Source organism: Barbus barbus, assembly GCF_936440315.1.
Source record: "Barbus barbus genome assembly, chromosome: 39".
Lineage (NCBI taxonomy): Eukaryota > Metazoa > Chordata > Actinopteri > Cypriniformes > Cyprinidae > Barbus > Barbus barbus.
The window spans coordinates 519,837-536,481 of NC_136717.1; the positions used below are offsets into that span (position 1 = coordinate 519,837).

At 37.0% G+C, this 16,645-nt stretch overlaps 1 protein-coding gene across 2 annotated transcripts in view; it reads right to left on the reverse strand.

Annotated features, from left to right (window-relative positions):
* Positions 1–5,227: 5,227 nt before the first annotated feature.
* Positions 5,228–16,645, reverse strand: part of LOC306858582 (NLR family CARD domain-containing protein 3-like) — a 29,952-nt gene continuing 18,534 nt past the window's right edge. For both annotated transcript variants that reach the window (XM_079399172.1, XM_079399171.1), the window contains exons 9-11: positions 9,443–9,616; positions 6,454–6,500; positions 5,228–6,106 (exon numbers count right to left, since the gene is read on the reverse strand). In XM_079399172.1, the coding sequence (XP_079255298.1) occupies positions 5,574–6,106; positions 6,454–6,500; positions 9,443–9,616 (754 nt within the window). In that variant the 3' untranslated portion in view covers positions 5,228–5,573. The remainder of the gene's footprint in view (positions 6,107–6,453; positions 6,501–9,442; positions 9,617–16,645) is intronic.

Sequence of the window (16,645 nt, forward strand, 5' to 3'; positions counted from 1 at the left end):
GTTCTTTCCACAATTGAGAATTTGTGGAAGATTTGCAGTCTAATATTAAGGACCATGTTTTAAACTTACTTCCAGGTAACAATCCATCAAGACCAGCCATAGAAGAGTTATTTAAAAGTTTGGACAACCCTTTCAGCCAACTGAACTCTGATACCAAATGGAAGAAGTATTTCAGAGACAAATGGGGAGTAGTAGACCCAGTTGAACTGCGCCTAGGTGTTAGGTATGACACCAGACAAAATAACAAAACTGGAACTTATGAACAAGTCCCTGTTAATGATAAATTCATATATATTCCAATTTTGAAAACTCTCCAGTTCATTTTCAGAAATGAAAACATTTGTGAGATGATGCAAACACGTACTGAGTCTGACATATATGAAGACTTCTGCGACGGTAGCTACTTTAAAAATCATCCTTTATTTTCGACTAATACGTTTGCTCTCCAAATTCAATTATACTATGATGAGTTTGAATGTGCAAATGCTCTTGGGTCCAAAAAAGGAATTCATAAAATTGGTTGCCTGTACTTCATTCTTAGAAATCTTGCTCCAAAGGTGAATTCTGCCCTCATGAACATCCACTTGGTATCTTTGTTCCATGCCCAAGATGTTAAAAAATATGGGATTGATGAAATACTGAAACCCTTAATAAGGGACTTGAAAATATTAGAAACTGTTGGGGTTGCAGTTCCATTTGCTGATCAACCTGTACGTGGCACACTTGCTATCGTTACTGGTGATAACTTAGGTATGCATAGCATTCTTGGGTTCTTGGAATCATTTAGTGCAAATTATTTCTGTCGATTTTGCTTAATTGATAAATCCTCAGCTCAGTCAGTTTTCTCAGAGGATGACCCAAGTTTGACTTTAAGATCACCAGTACTGAATGATCAGCATTATTCCAGTTTGGTAGATGATCCAACACTAACCTCTTCTTTTGGCATCAAGAGGAAAAGCATGCTCAATACTTTGCAGTATTTCAATACTGGGGAAAACTATGCTGTCGACATAATGCATGATATTTTGGAAGGGGTTGGTCAATATGAGATCAAACTACTTTTTGAATATCTAATTGAACATTTCATCTCTAAAGAACCCTTGTTGAACAGGACATATGCTTTTAATTATGGCTATATGGAAACTAAAAACAAGCCCACAAATATTAATCTTGACTGTGGAGGACATGGAATAGGCTTAAATGCATCGCAAACCTTTGATATTTGGTGACTTGGTACCAGATGACGATTTGCACTGGCGCTTGTTGTTGAACATCATAAACATTGTGTTCTCTTACTCAATCACTGAGGGGATGACGGTTTATTTAAAGCACCTTGTTATTGAACATCATAATCTCTTTAAAGAACTGTACCCATCAAAAAACTTGCTTCCAAAACATCATTTTATGGTCCATTACGCAAGGTGCATTAGAAAGATCGGACCACTTATTCATATCTGGGCCATGAGATTTGAAGCGAAACACAAATTTTTTAAAGATTCTGTGAAGAACTTCAAAAATTTGACCGTTTCGCTTGCAAATAAACACCAGTTTGCAGTCGCATATCATTGGGAATGCTTGTCTTTAAAGGCAGTTGAGTCTGGTCCGGTCAAAATTTGTTCACTTGAGACACTTGAATTTTCAGAAGATATAACTGCATCTCTCCATGTTGATTCACATGCCACTGTCAATCTCACAAAGTGGGTAAGATGTTGTGGTGTTGAGTATCGTGTTGGACTCTTTGTTTGCACGGGTACTGATGAAAACATGCCTGTTTTCAGCAAAATAACCTCAATCATTTTACACAATGGTAAAGTGTTTTTTGTTTTGATTGAGCATGAAACATGTTTCCATGATCACTTCCATGCTTTTCAAGTGAGTGAAAACCTAAGGAAGGTACAGGTTATAGAAAGGGAAAGATTAAGACATTTCAAATGTTTTGATGCCCAAATGTCATACGGGTGTGATTCACAATTTTTTGTTGTATCAGAGAGTTATATTATCTGATTTCTTATTTAAATGAATTCACTGTGAAGTTGTTCCTTTGTTACTTCATCTGATGTATAAGTGTCTACCTCAGGTTACACAATTCTGCATTATTTATTTCTATTTTTTTATATATAATCCTGTGGCTTGATTTTATATAATGCAGTGTGATGTGTTGACAATGTTTTATACAATTTTACTAAGCAGTTTTAGTTGGCACTCTGTTAGCTGCCTATACATGTATTAAATGTAAATGTTTTTTGCTGTTAGATTTTACAGTATTTTATGACAGCAATTAATTTCAAAGTGTCTATGCATGAAATTTCTAAAGCTAATTGTATGGATTTGTTTAAATAAAAGCAGTAAGTGAAGACTATGGCATTCGGTGTAGTCATTTTCACATAAAAATATACTCTAAGAAGAGTTAAATGTAATATTTTTAAGTGTTAATTTTAGCACTGGTAAGGAGTTCATATTAAACTCAATTTTACAAATACTCTCTGTAGGATTAGAATTTTAACTCCAGAAAGAGTTACATTTTAACTCTAAAGAAGTGTTACAAATGTAACTCCAAGATCAAAGTTATTTTAACTCTGCACTGGAGTCGATTTGATGGTCACGCATGTACACTCAGATTGAGTTGATTTTAACTACCAGGGAGTTTATTCCAAAGACCAGAATTTGCTGTGTATCTGTGTGGATTTCCAGTCAGGATTTGGACCGTATCATAGTACTGAGACTGCTCTCATTAGAGTTATAAATGACCTGCTCTTATCATCTGAGCGTGGTTGTATCTCTCTATTAGTGCTAATAGATCTTAACGCCACATCTATGGTTAAACTGTAGATCATTTATGATTGCTTTGGCACAAAATGCATTCAATGACAACTGTTTGGTTGCTTTTGCTTACTGCTCTGCGCTTTGCTCCCTGCTTTTGTATTTTTCTCAGATTTTAATTTCAGCAGATCAGCACAGAGCTCATACAACACATTTTTGCTTAAAACTAGAAATGTTCAGGACTGGAATAATACAAAACAGGAATAATGGAAAACAGCTGCCTACGTTCAAGCAGATGAGAAAGAAAATGCCTCTTCTAGAATCTACCTGCTGCATGAACTACCCCAGACTACAAAGAATTGAATTATTGGAACAAAGTTACTTGCTGGACTACCAAACCAATGGGGAACACATCACTTCTTCATCACGGACCCCCTCAGGATACAGTTGGTGAGAACGGTGAATTAGTGCTGTGTATCACCAGCAAAGTCACGATACGGGACTGCACTGAATTTCACCTCAGAATAATTGAGTAAAACAGTTGTTTATTAAACCCGGCATACTATAGGGCCGTTGCTAACTATAGGCAGAGCAGGCAGTTGACCTCTGCATTATGAATCCAAAACTCTACCACAGTACAATATAGGTAATGTTTACACTAGGCAAAATATTCTGATTGCTTGCATCTTGTTTTTAAGCCCATAAATAATAATGTACTCGTTCTAATAACTTTATTATGTAATGTACTCGTATTAATATATTAAAAACCATCTTAACATTGCTGGTAGGTTATCATTGCACAAATTAACGTGCACTCTACATTTAAAAATAAAAATAAAGAATTCGAAGCGCTGTCTTCACTGTATCTCACGCTCATGTTCACTTTCAGTCACAGACATTCAGCAACACAAACGTTTTAGCGCTGCCCTGCAGTTTTATCAATACAATAGCTTAATCGCTCAAGAGATACATTATCTTTCGGAACAAGGAGCTGGTAACATCTTTGTTTCTAAAGGATTTAACCCTCTGGGGCCCGCTGTATCGCCGGCGATAAGAACTTTTATTTTCTCTTTTATTTGACAGGGACATTGCAATTAAACATACAAAACAAGTTTAGTAACTGATGCTAAGCAAAAAGAGTTTATAGCTAGAGCTAATTTTCAACTCCAGTCCCTGGTTGGGCCTTTACACTACAACATTTTCTATTTCCTCATAAAAACGTATCTATAGACACAACATATAAATCACTTACATACACAAACTAGCTATTTACCAATGGGTACATTCCTGTTTCGATTTCATCCCAGCCTTAACTCGAGAAGTGAACAGTTTAAGCTCAGTCATGGTTTTATGTTCAGTGGGTAATGAGTTCCACAACTTTGCACCTTTATATGAGAAAGCAGACTGACCAAATGAAGTCTTACGGTACGGAACTATACAGTTATTATTGATAGAGCCTCTGGTGACCAGGTGCTATATTATTGAGACATTTGAAAGTTAGTTTGAGAAAACACAAGTCGCTAAAGCTTTCAAAGCTTAACAATTTATACTTCTGGAGAATATTGCAATGATGGTAGCGGATTGGCTTTTTGTCCATAATCTTTATAGTTTGATTGTATAATGACCTGATGTTACTGAGAGCATGGCCTGTGCCCATGCTGTCATGCAGTATGATATATGAGAGAATATCACAGCATGCATGTACAGGAGGGGAATGTACGGTCTAATTAGTTTGAAACGTTTAGGTTGCTTTGTATAGTTTTTGAGATTTTCTTAAGATGTTTGTCCAATTTTAATTGGGGGTCAAGGATCAATCCAAGGTATTTAAAATCTGTTACCAATTTTATAGTTTATATAAAAAAATAAAAGTAATATGAGTATATTGTAACATGATGAATGCTACGAGTCGAAGTATGTTTACAATATGTTTATTATTAATAGTCTTCTCTGTTTAAAAATAGATTTTAATAGCGTGCTAAACAATAATTATTAGTTTCTCAGATAGTAAATGTCTTTTTTTGTTTTCGATAGTACAAAGCATGCGTGAGTCTATAAAACACATATATATAGATGCTCCTGATGTTAACATGCTCACAAATGTTTTTGGTTTGTATTTTATTGAATCGGGTGCCTGAAGCACAGATGAATCCTGATGACTTTCTTCTGATGTTGGTACAGTGCTCTCAGAGGAACAGTTTGATGTTCAACTACTCTGATATTCTATGGTAAAACAAGATCCTTGACTACTCATTGTTTTTCTTCTTCTTGAATCCTTGGAAATAAGTAAATATCAGGTACTTGTTTCACTTGTTGAACAGAATCTGTTGCAGGAACGACTCAAAGTCTGTTCACATCTCTGTGGTTAGATCAGTGTGCACAATAATGTGTCTTTGACCTTCATTATGTATGTTTTGATTATACTGTGTTGTAAATAAAATACAAATCATTTAAAAACAAAAGTCTTATTCAGGACGATTTAGTGTGGCTTTTATGGCTTTATTGTAGCATAGTAAATAAGCACAAATATCAGGGCATGTCAACACATCTATGAAAATATTTTTAATTATAATGAAATAGTTTAATTTTAATTATGAAAATAAAACGTTCTAATGTTTTAATAACGTTCTTAGAACCAAACAATAACATTAATACAACATTTAAAAAACTAGACGTTTTGAACGTTCTAAGAACATTCAAATATAATGTTTTTATAACTTGATGTGAACGTTTTTCTTAATGGCATGAAGAGACTTTAACAGTATCTCACTGATACTGATGTATCATGCAGCTCAAAGCATTATGGGTAGAATCTCTCATCTATTCTCAGTCATCAACAGTTTCACTGATGATCCAGTAGAAAACCCAAACCCAGGATGGAGCGGCTGAGTGAATGTGGTCTGGATTGTGTGGATGAGGCTCATTGTGTCAGAGATGTTGTAGAAGGACAGAGTTCCTGCTCTCTCATCCACATACACTCCTATTCTCCTGATGATGGACATTACGGAGAGATCAGTCTTTATGTTATTGTGTATGAATAAATATCTGGAGGGAGTGCAGTACAAACTCCAGGACTGATCATTAGATCCAAACCAACATTTATCACCCTCTCCCTTCCTGCCGATGCTCTTATATGACACCGATATATCCACATATCCACTGAACTCAATCTCCCAGTAACAGCGTTCACTCACACTCTCTCTACACAACACCTGAGGACACAGATCAAATCTGTCTGGATGATCAGGAAACAGGTGATCCTCTAACACTCGTGTCACTGTTCTGTTATCCTCAGACAGAATGAGTTCAGTGTTTGCCGTGTTTGGATCCAGTGTGAGAAAACAGGCATCTGAACACAAGAACAGAGACATTTAGAACACAACAATCATTATAGCTGTGTGTTTGTGTGAAAGTGAACATGGTTTTCTATCTCGGGACTTAAACCTGAATACACACCAACTCATGGGGACTCTTGTCACTGTGGAGACCTAAATTGAAGTCCCAATGGGCAAACAAGCTTATAAATAATACAAAATAAAAAAATTTGAGAATGTAAAAATACATTTCTGTGAGGGGTAGGGTTGGTGTAGTGTGATGGAATATATGGTTATTACAGTACAAATACCATTATGCCTATGAAGAGTCCCCACAAGTATAGTAATCCAGACATGTGTGCAGGAGTGTATTTAGACGTACATTTCCGTGGTCCTGCTGCAATCCTGGATTGTCCTCCATGGTCCACACTGAAAAAAAAAAAAAAAAACCCCACACACAGTGTGTCACATTCAGTCAATAAACGCGCGTACACACACGCACGCACGCACGCACGCACGCACGCACACGCACACGCACACACACACACACACACACACACACACACACACACGCACAGAGTGCAGTGCAATTAACCAAATTCTTTCATTATAATTTTGGCTTCTGATGATTTTTAAAACAAGATGAGCAAGATAAAGCAACCCTAAACCATGCTTTAAACAGGCAAACAATCTTCTAAAACATGCTAAAACAGCACAGCACCACTTCAAGCTGAGCACGCCTAAACAGATGGTGACAAGCCGGGCAGCAACTCTCTGCATAGTGTAGCCTATAGAATGCAGTTATATGCCCCTAAAATTCAAGAGATTGGGGCAAAAATGCTCCTGTATGATTTTTTTTGTCTTATATTTATATCATATGCCCCTGGTTTCACAGACAAGGCTTAAGCCTAGTCCTAGACTAAAGTGTAAGTCTGAGCTGTTTGAACTGAAATAAACTTGCACTGACTGGTCTTAAAATATATCGGCGCCTTTGTTTTGTCTCAAGATGCACACCAGTAATGTTTTTTTCTATGCATGTTTATAAAAATTACTTAAATGTCCTAACTGAACTATGATCTAATCCTGGTTTAGTCTAAGCCCTGTCTGTGAAACCAGGCCATAATGTTACACAAGCAATGCACGCAATTTTACATGGGTGCTGTTTTTGTCCTAAATAGCACAAGTGCAATTGTTACATTGATTTCATGCAACAGTTCCATAAAAACATATTTTGTTTTATTTTAGACAATATTGCCTGAGTTTGCTCAGTATTGCCAATGCAAATATTACCTATTAAAGCCACAGCAGAACTGTTGTGCATCTCCAAGAAACACAGTGGTGATTCGTTTCTGAATGAATCCATGGTTTGAACAAATCGGGTGAACCAATGATTCAATGGCCCATTCATAAAAGGGTCTTGGCCACTTGAGAGTGCGTGCACACAACAGGAAGTGTGCAAGACTGTCCCAGATCTTAAAAACACCAAAGCATAGTGCCCTTAACACACACTAAATCCAAACTATCTTGAATACCGCTTCTGGCTTAATGTCTCCCATCATGCATCATGTTCTGGAAATAAATCGTGAGACACTTTGCAGAGGTCTTGCAAGAGGTCATGGAAACCTTTCCAATTTAAATTAAATATTAATAATAACTAGGTATTACATAATTTGAGAGTAAAAAAGTTTTGCACATTTTATTGGTGCAAAAATGAGTGTGTACATAATATACATATATATATATATATATATATATATATATATATATATATTTTTTTTTTTTTTTTTTTTACATTTACAACAATTGCAACTGCTTTTTATCATTTAATTAGAAGCACCACAAATTAAATTGTGTCATCTGTTATAGGGACTACTGAACAGACATTTAAAAGTTTATTTTTAAACTGCAAAGTATTGAAAATAAAAATAAAGCTCTGTAAACACTTGCATTTTTACAACATTATTAGTGTGTCCCATCAGGTAATGACAATGCTCACTTGAACACTTGGGCCAAATACAGGAAATACATCATGTAAGCAGACAAGTGGTCAACTGCAAAGACGGCAAGTGTGGGTATTTAGACAGGGCAGTAGTAATTTACTGAATGAATCAGCCATTTAAATTAATTGAATGAAATAACTCATTCATTTCTTATTTAGAGTATATACTGTATGTGCTTTGCACGACTATGCATGATCCGCTCCGATAATGTGACTAGCACACAAAATTATACCCTAATATTGGCCTATTATTTGATGACGATAAAGTTCCCAGGATTCTTCAAAGTCTATTTAAAAATCATATTTTAAAGTAATGTATTAAGTCTCTGCATTGTTCCAGAGACAGCTGTAGTTCTCAATTGAGTGTGCAGGAGAAGTGTTACGTCATGGTTTAAAAGAAAAAAATGAATGGACGCAAATATACATGGACCAATTAAGAACTAATTAAAGGGGCAGCTGACTCAAAAATGAAAATAATAATGGCTTTAGTTATCTTTTGTGGGTAATTTCTCAGCCAAATGTGACCCTGGAACACAAAACCAGTCATAAGGGTCAATTTGTCAAAACTGAGATTTCTACATCATCTGAAAGCTGAATAAATAAGCTTTCCATTGATGTGTGGTTTGTTAGGATAGTATTTGACAATATTTGGCTGAGATACAACTATTTGAAAATCTGGAATCTGAGGGAAAATCTAAATACTGAGAAAATTGCCTTTAAAGTTGTCCAAATGAAGTTCATATAAAGTTTTAATATTTTAATATACTTTAATAAAGTTTTAATATATTTACAGTAGGACATTTACAAAATATCTGAAAGGAACACGATCTTTACTTAATATCCTAAAGACTTTTCGCATAAAAGAAAAATTAATAATTTTGACCCAAACAATGTATTTTTGGCTATTGCTACAAATATACCCCATCAACTTAAGACTGGTTTTGTGGTCCAGGATCACAAATATTATGTGCAATTAATTAGCAATTAATTAGATTAATTAGTCACCACATTGTGTAATTAAATACACAAACACACTGGTATTCCTATCATTATGGGTTCATTCCATAGGCATAATAATTTTTCTATTGTACTAATTATTTTCTGTCCCCTACCCCTAAACCTATCCCTCACAGAAAACGTTTTTAGATTTTCAAAACACTTCATTCTGTATGATTTATAAGCTTGTTTGCGCATGGGGGCCTAAAAATGTCCCCACAAGGTAAAAAAATCTCTGGAATTACTATACTTGTGGATACATGAAGTCCCCATAACATAGTGAATACCAGTACACACACACACACACACAACTGATCAAAAGTTATATATACACAAGCAAACAAACAAAGGAGTTGAAATAACATATTCAACATACTCAAGTTTGTCTAGGGTGCAGTTTGGATCCTCCAGTTTTTCACAGAGCAGCTTGACTCCTGAATCTCCTGGGTGATTGTAGCTCAGATCCAGCTCTCTCAGGTGTGAGGGATTTGAACTCAGAGCTGCAGACATAAGACCACAACCTTCTTCTGTCACCATACAGCCAGACAATCTACAAACACAACAACAGTCCGTTAGTTTGGCAATTAGACATTTGACTTCCACACATTTATACCTATTTTAGACCTATTTATCCATGAATGTTCATATTTGAAGCATTAGAGCCATATTATGAGTTTAAAATACATTTTCCACTGGTGTTACTGCTCCACAACACTTGTTCAGAAAAAAAATACAAACTTTCAACATAGTTTTCTATTTACATGTATTTGACATCACAAGAAAGGCACATGGCAAGTCTGCTGTTTCTTTTTCAGTTATCAGAAATTCTTATGTCTCAATTTTAAACTAGGCTTGTGTTGAGGTTACTGCTAAACCCCATTTTTTATAGGGGAATTAAAAAATACATACTAAGAGGGTACAGCATGATTTGCAACGTAGTTTAATTACAGCTTTTGGTATTGTAGCTGTATGAAATGCATTTTTTACTGAAAATTGGCACTGGCGTTTCTGCTCATGTGAACCCCAGTGATGACCTTGTGTGAATAAGACGCACATCATGATTAACTCTCCATACTGATTAACATTATCTTTGTCATTGTATTTGTTCTTTTAGTTGAATTAGATTTTTGCCAAATGTATTGATTACTTTTTTTATTTTTTATAAAATTATAAACTCAAAGTATAAAGTTTAAAAAAATAAATAAAATTTCAGGTAAAAAAAAAATATATGCAACCGTTTTCAAATACACTGCATCCTTTGCTGTTTTTTTCTGTTTCACTGATCTGGATGTAAAAAACGCACTGCCAGATTTTTCATTTTTTCTTTCAAGGCAAGCCTTGGCAAGGTTGCATTAGATGGGATAGGGGTGCACTCATGGATGGGCAGTATTTCAAATACATGTATGTGAAATACAAATTATTATTTTGTATTTTAATACTTTAAGCTGAGTATTTTTGTAATTTCAAAATACAAAAATACTTTTTGCCAATCAACCTCTTTATTAGACTGCTGATTTCTTGGATCAACTGGTATAGAAAATAGTAAATACTAAAATATTTTTCCAAAGGTATTTAAATACAAAATAATATTTCAAAAACATGTATTTGAAATACTGCCCATCCCTGCAGGAAATCAGCGGCCTAATAAGGAGGTTGATTGGTAAAGTACCTTATGTAAATTTGTTTAAATGCAAAAAGGTATTTAAAAACAAAATAGTATTTTGTATTTCAAACACATGTATTTGAAATACTGCCCATCTCTGGGTGCACTGAATAGAAAAGCTGACGTCGGTTTGCAAGGGTAATAATGTTTCTGATGAAAAGAGCTTCTTTCTCTGTGTCCTTATCTTATTTTTCCAGTTTATTATGTACCAGCCTCATTCATAGTAATGTGTTCATATTAGGACATAAGACCTCGGCATTAGTTCTCAGCTATTCCAGTTTGCATACCGTCCAAACCGTTCCACAGACGATGCAATATCCACCACTCTCCACCTAGCTCTTACTCACCTGCAGAGGAGGGGACAAGTCACACATGGTCAAGTCCAAGCAAGTCTCAAGTCTTAACCATCAAGTCTCGAGTCAAGTCTCAAGTCACAGTTCAGACAAATCAAGCAAGTCAAGTCGAGTCGTGATAAGTTTCAAGTCAAGTCACAATACTAAAATAAATGGAGGTTAATTTTTTCGTAACATTTATTTTTGCACAGAAAAGATTAACTTGTATATCTTATTCATTATACATTTGCTATATATGAAATGCATGTGTTCTACATTAATATCTGAAAATAAAATTGTGTTGCTTACACAAAACTTTTAAAATCCAGTCTAAGATGTATAATCCAATCTGTCTAATTCAGTTTAATTGAAACTGTCTAAAATGTGTTGCATTTACAGAAAATAAGGTTTGCCAAGATGTTAGCACTAAGCTATGGACAGCGCATGTTTTACGGCCTTCATATAAAACAATTATACATATATATGTATAATTGTTTTATATGAAGGCCGTAAAACATGCGCTGTCCATTATAGGGCATCGTATAGGTAATTTATCCACTCTTTTACATCTAGTGATGGGAATCTCAGATCCTTTTACTGACTTGCATCTTTGAATCTCGTTAATCAAAATGAACGGATAATTTTTCGAGTCATTTAGTTCATTTCAGCAGAATATGTATGTTAATAGCCCATTCACCAAGAAGTTATGACACTTAATCGTCATCTCTGCGATGGACACGTAATATACACGTTTCATACTGATTATATAATCTGAGAATATTTGTTTTCTATTTGAACTGGTTCCTTATAAAAACATTTCACGTTCTATATATTTATCCTGTTTGGTTTATTTTCATTATTTTACAGTGCACAACATTGTTGTTATTGTGAGTGTACACACACACACAAAAAAAAGTAGACACTAAACAGATTCGAACGATGTAATTATTCTTGACTGTATGTCCAAAAAAAAAAACTTAAGTGCAAGTGATCACACCAGCGCCTCCATGTTAGCCTGTCATGCAGTATAAGCGCACTGCTATTCAGCTTCCACACACAGTCCACACAAACACTTGAAAATGCGCACATTTAATATTGAATTATAGCCTACGTTACATGCCCGCTCATTTTAAGATGCCCCTCTACATTAAAATTCAGGCTACGCCACTGTTATAGTCAAATTCCCCACATCTACAAGACGTATCAATGATGATAATGATCACATCTAATAAGAAAAAATAAAACATAATATGCAACCAAGGCCAAATTATGACAAACATAAATTATTAATTCATTAGATTAATCGTTACTGACTAAAAAGAAATTACTTTCCTTGTGGTTCTTGAAATGTCGGATGAAATTTGACGTTGTGGTTGTCGTGTTGGATATTCTTGCATTGCATACTCTGCATCTGGCAAATCTTTTTTTATTGGCACGGTCCAGTTCAAAGTCCTTATAGCCAAACAAGACTATTTGTGGAGCTCGACTACTGTTTGGCGCAGTTTCAATTGTGCAGCGTTAAAGGCACAGACGCTGATTGGTGCTGACGTCACAATAGTTATTTTTTAAAACAAATTTTATTGCTGTTTGTTTATTATAAATTCAAGTCATTGTCGAGTCTTCCACTTCAAGTCAAGTCAAGTCTCAAGTCAAGCCTCAAGTCACTTGCTCTCAAGTCAAAACGAAGTCAAATCATTTTCATACTTTAATCAAGCAAGTCGCAAGTCCTGAAAATTGTGACTCGAGTCAAGTCATGTGTCCCCCACCTCTGCTCACCTGGAACAGAAAGACTCTTATGTAAGAATGCTGTTCATCGACTTCAGCTCAGCATTCAACCCTATAATCCCACAACAGCTCACTTTTTAACTGCAAGACCTCAGTCAGTCCGTGCCGGCCGCAACACCTCGAGCACTACCACACTGAGCACAGGTGCCCCACAAGGCTGTGTGCTCAGCCCGCTGCTCTTCACACTGCTGACTCACGACTGCACTGCCAAGTCCAGCTCCAACCACATCAAGTTTGCTGATGACACAACTGTGGTAGGTCTCATCAGCAACAACAATGAATCGCTCTACAGAGAGGAAGTGGCACAGCTGGCAAAATGGCGTGGTGCTAACAACCTGTCCCTCAATGTAAGACAAAAGAGGTTGTGATGGACTTCAGGAGAAACTCCGTTGACCACCCCCCACTGACCATCGACGGCTCAACCGTGGAGAGAGTCGGTGGCACTAAATTCCTGGGGGTGCACATCTCAGAGGATCTCACCTGGACCACCAACGTCACGTCACTCAACAAGAAGGGACAACAGTGCCTCCACTTTCTCCACCGCCTGAAAAGGGCAAGTCTCCCTCCACCCATCCTCACCACTTTCTACAGGGGCACCATTGAGAGTGTACTGACCAGCTGCATCACTATCTGGTATGGGAACTGCAGTGCTGCTGACCGCAAGACCCTACAACGGACAGTGAACACAGCTGCAAAGATCATCGGTGCCCCTCTCCCCTCCATCCTGGACATTTTCATTACTCCAGCAAGGCCTCCAGCATCGTGAAAGACCCCACCCACCCCTCCCACAACCTCTTCCAGCTCCTACCATCAGGTAGAAGGTACCGGAGTATCAAAGCTCGCTCTGTCAGATTGCTCAACAGCTTTTTTCCCCAGGCTGTGAGAGCTCTTAACTCCAATCTCCCTGTCCCAACTCATTAATACTGTTGACAACTTTTCCTAAGTGCAATTCTGAGTGTGCTACACACAGGTGAGTGGGCTATACAAACCACCTGTAGTAACGCACTCATCCCACTATATGCACACTAGACACTTTCTATGAACACTCCCTGCTACAAAGACTCAACAAAAAAAAGTTTACTTGAGCATTGCATTACAAATCTTTTTGAACCATGCGCTGCTTCCCACAAAATCTCTCTTTAATCTGCACAACAATTTAATGTACGAAATATATATACAATTTTTATTTACAATTTTTTTGCACAATTTCATGTACAGTATTTATGTAAAGTTCTTGTACAGTCTCAGTTTGTGTATGTCTAGGCAACTAGATATAGTAGTTATAGTACTTATAGTATATGTATAGTCAGATGTATAGTATAGTATAGATGCTTTTTTCCCCCCCTCTTATACCTGGACTGTTGTATGTTTATCTTATGTTTAACTAGTGTAGTAATTAATCAGAATCATTATTCTAATTTTAGCTTTTAGGGAATAACTCTTAAGATTCGATATTTATATGATTAATTGAGATTAATCAGAATGTCCAACTTATACCATGTTAACGATACCTTATTAACGACTTGTCCAGCAAGTATTAAAATCAGCACGTTTATCTTTTAACCATTGTGTTTATCTCATTCGCGGCCAACGATAAAACAAGCCAAATAGTTAACTTTAGTTATCAAGCTCCGGAGCGTAGGTAACGCGATCTTTTGGCAAGTAATTAAGATTTGACAAATCACATAGCAACAGACATGAGATTTATTAATAGAATCAAAGTTTATTTCACTACTCTAACACAATGCTAAGCTAAGCAACACAAGACAAAAGACGTAAACACATTCGTTGCAATGGATTGTTCTGATCTGAAGAGAGTCTTAGGTTCTAATGCTCGTTTCAACCTGAGGGAAATCACACACGGAGGAACTCTATCTTTACTCTTAAAAGATAAATACAACCAATTCAGCAGATTTTGTCTTACTGTCTTTTGCTTTTGGTCGAGTTCAGGCTTTTTCTTCGGTTCAAGGAGTCTCTACTTCAACTTTTCTGCTTTCAGTTGAATTCAGTTCCTTCCCAGTTCGAGACGGACCGTGCGCGGATTGGCGGCTTGGGAGTTCGTCGTCACGAGGGTACTCTTCAGTGGTTGGTTGGCTTCGTTCGGACTTGGTGACGCTCTCAGGAAGTCATTTTAGTTCTGTAGCTTCAGATGTTAAAGTTCTCTCGAAGTTTAACTGAGTCTTGATCTCAGTTGCAATGCTCAGCCGTGATGTTAATGGCAAGAAGCGCTTTGCAGAGCGTGAGCAAACGGGAGACGAGCGAGTTGAGCTTAAGCTTCTCTTTTCAGTTTCCAACAACAACCTCTTTTTCAGTTGTTGCATCTGTTTTTAACGGGCCGATTTGGGATCTGCCCACGGGCACCTGACCCAATCGAATTCTTCCTGTGGGGCGTTTGATCCAATCGCAAGTGTTTCTGTAGGGCGGAGCTCCGCCCTGCACAGCCTCTCTCCGCGCATACATTATCTGTTCAGTTATTTATCACATGAAAACTTATTAACAGCAGATTTCTATTCATATTATGATCATACCTTGCAGAGAAAAGATCATTTTCATTCACCATATTATTACTCATGAAATCAGCTTTTATCTGAAACCAAACACCTACGTTTTTGATATGCACAAAAATACATATATCCTTTGTATTCATTACGCGGTTAAAGCCTTAGAGGAAACAATCCTTAATTCTCAATAACCACATCAATCATGTGAAAATGAACAACTAGTGATCAGGAATATTATGCCTCAAAAGATTACAACAATATCGTAAGTTCAATAACACAACAAGTCTTTTAAATGACCTGAGAACAACCTTAATGTACGTATATTGTGAATATGTTGTAGATATTGTCTGGAATATATTGCTTTAATACATTTACATTTAGTCATTTGGCAGACGCTTTTATCCAAAGCGACTTACAATTGGGGAATACAAAAAGCGATTCATCTTGAAGAGGCAATCAGACAGAGGAAGTGCTCGTAACACCAAGTCTCAGTCTTTGTTCAAATAAGTACAAGCTAGTAAGCGGAGAGAAAGATAGAGGGAAAGAGGTTTTTTTTTTTAAAGTTTAGGATGAAGTCAAGTACTGCCGAAAGAGATGAGTTTTCAGTTGTTGCTTGAAGATTTCCAGGGATCCGGCGTTCCGGATAGGGGTGGGAAGATTATTCCACCAGCCAGAAATGGTGAACGAGAATGTTCTGGAGAGTGATTTTGAGCCTCTCTGTGATGGTACCACAAGGCGTCGCTCACTAGCAGATCTCAAACTTCTGGAGGGGTTGTAGGTTCGTAATAGTGAGTGGAAGTAGGAGGGTGCTGAGCCTGTGGTAGTTCTGTACGCAAGCATCAGTGTCTTGAACTGGATGCGAGCTGCCACTGGTAGCCAGTGCAAGGAGATGATGAGAGGTGTAACATGCGCTCTTTTGGGCTGCATTCTGAATCATTTGTAGAGGTTTGATTGTGTTTGATGGCATACAAGCCAGAAGAGCATTGCAGTAGTCCAGTCTAGAAACAACAAGGGCCTGGACAAGAAGTTGCGCAGCATGATCTGTCAGAAAGGGCCTGATATTTCTGATGTTGTGTAGTGCAAACCTGCAGGATCGAGCAGTCTTTGCAATGTGCTCTTAGAAGGTCAGCTGGTCATCAAAGATTACACCAAGATGTCTGACCGAAGTGGATGGGGTAATCATCGATGAGCCTAACTGAATCGTGAAGTCATGCTGTAGAGTCAGAGTGGCAGGGAAGACCAGAAGTTCCGTATTTGCCAGGTTGAGCTGTAGGTGATGTTCTTTCATCCATGCCGAG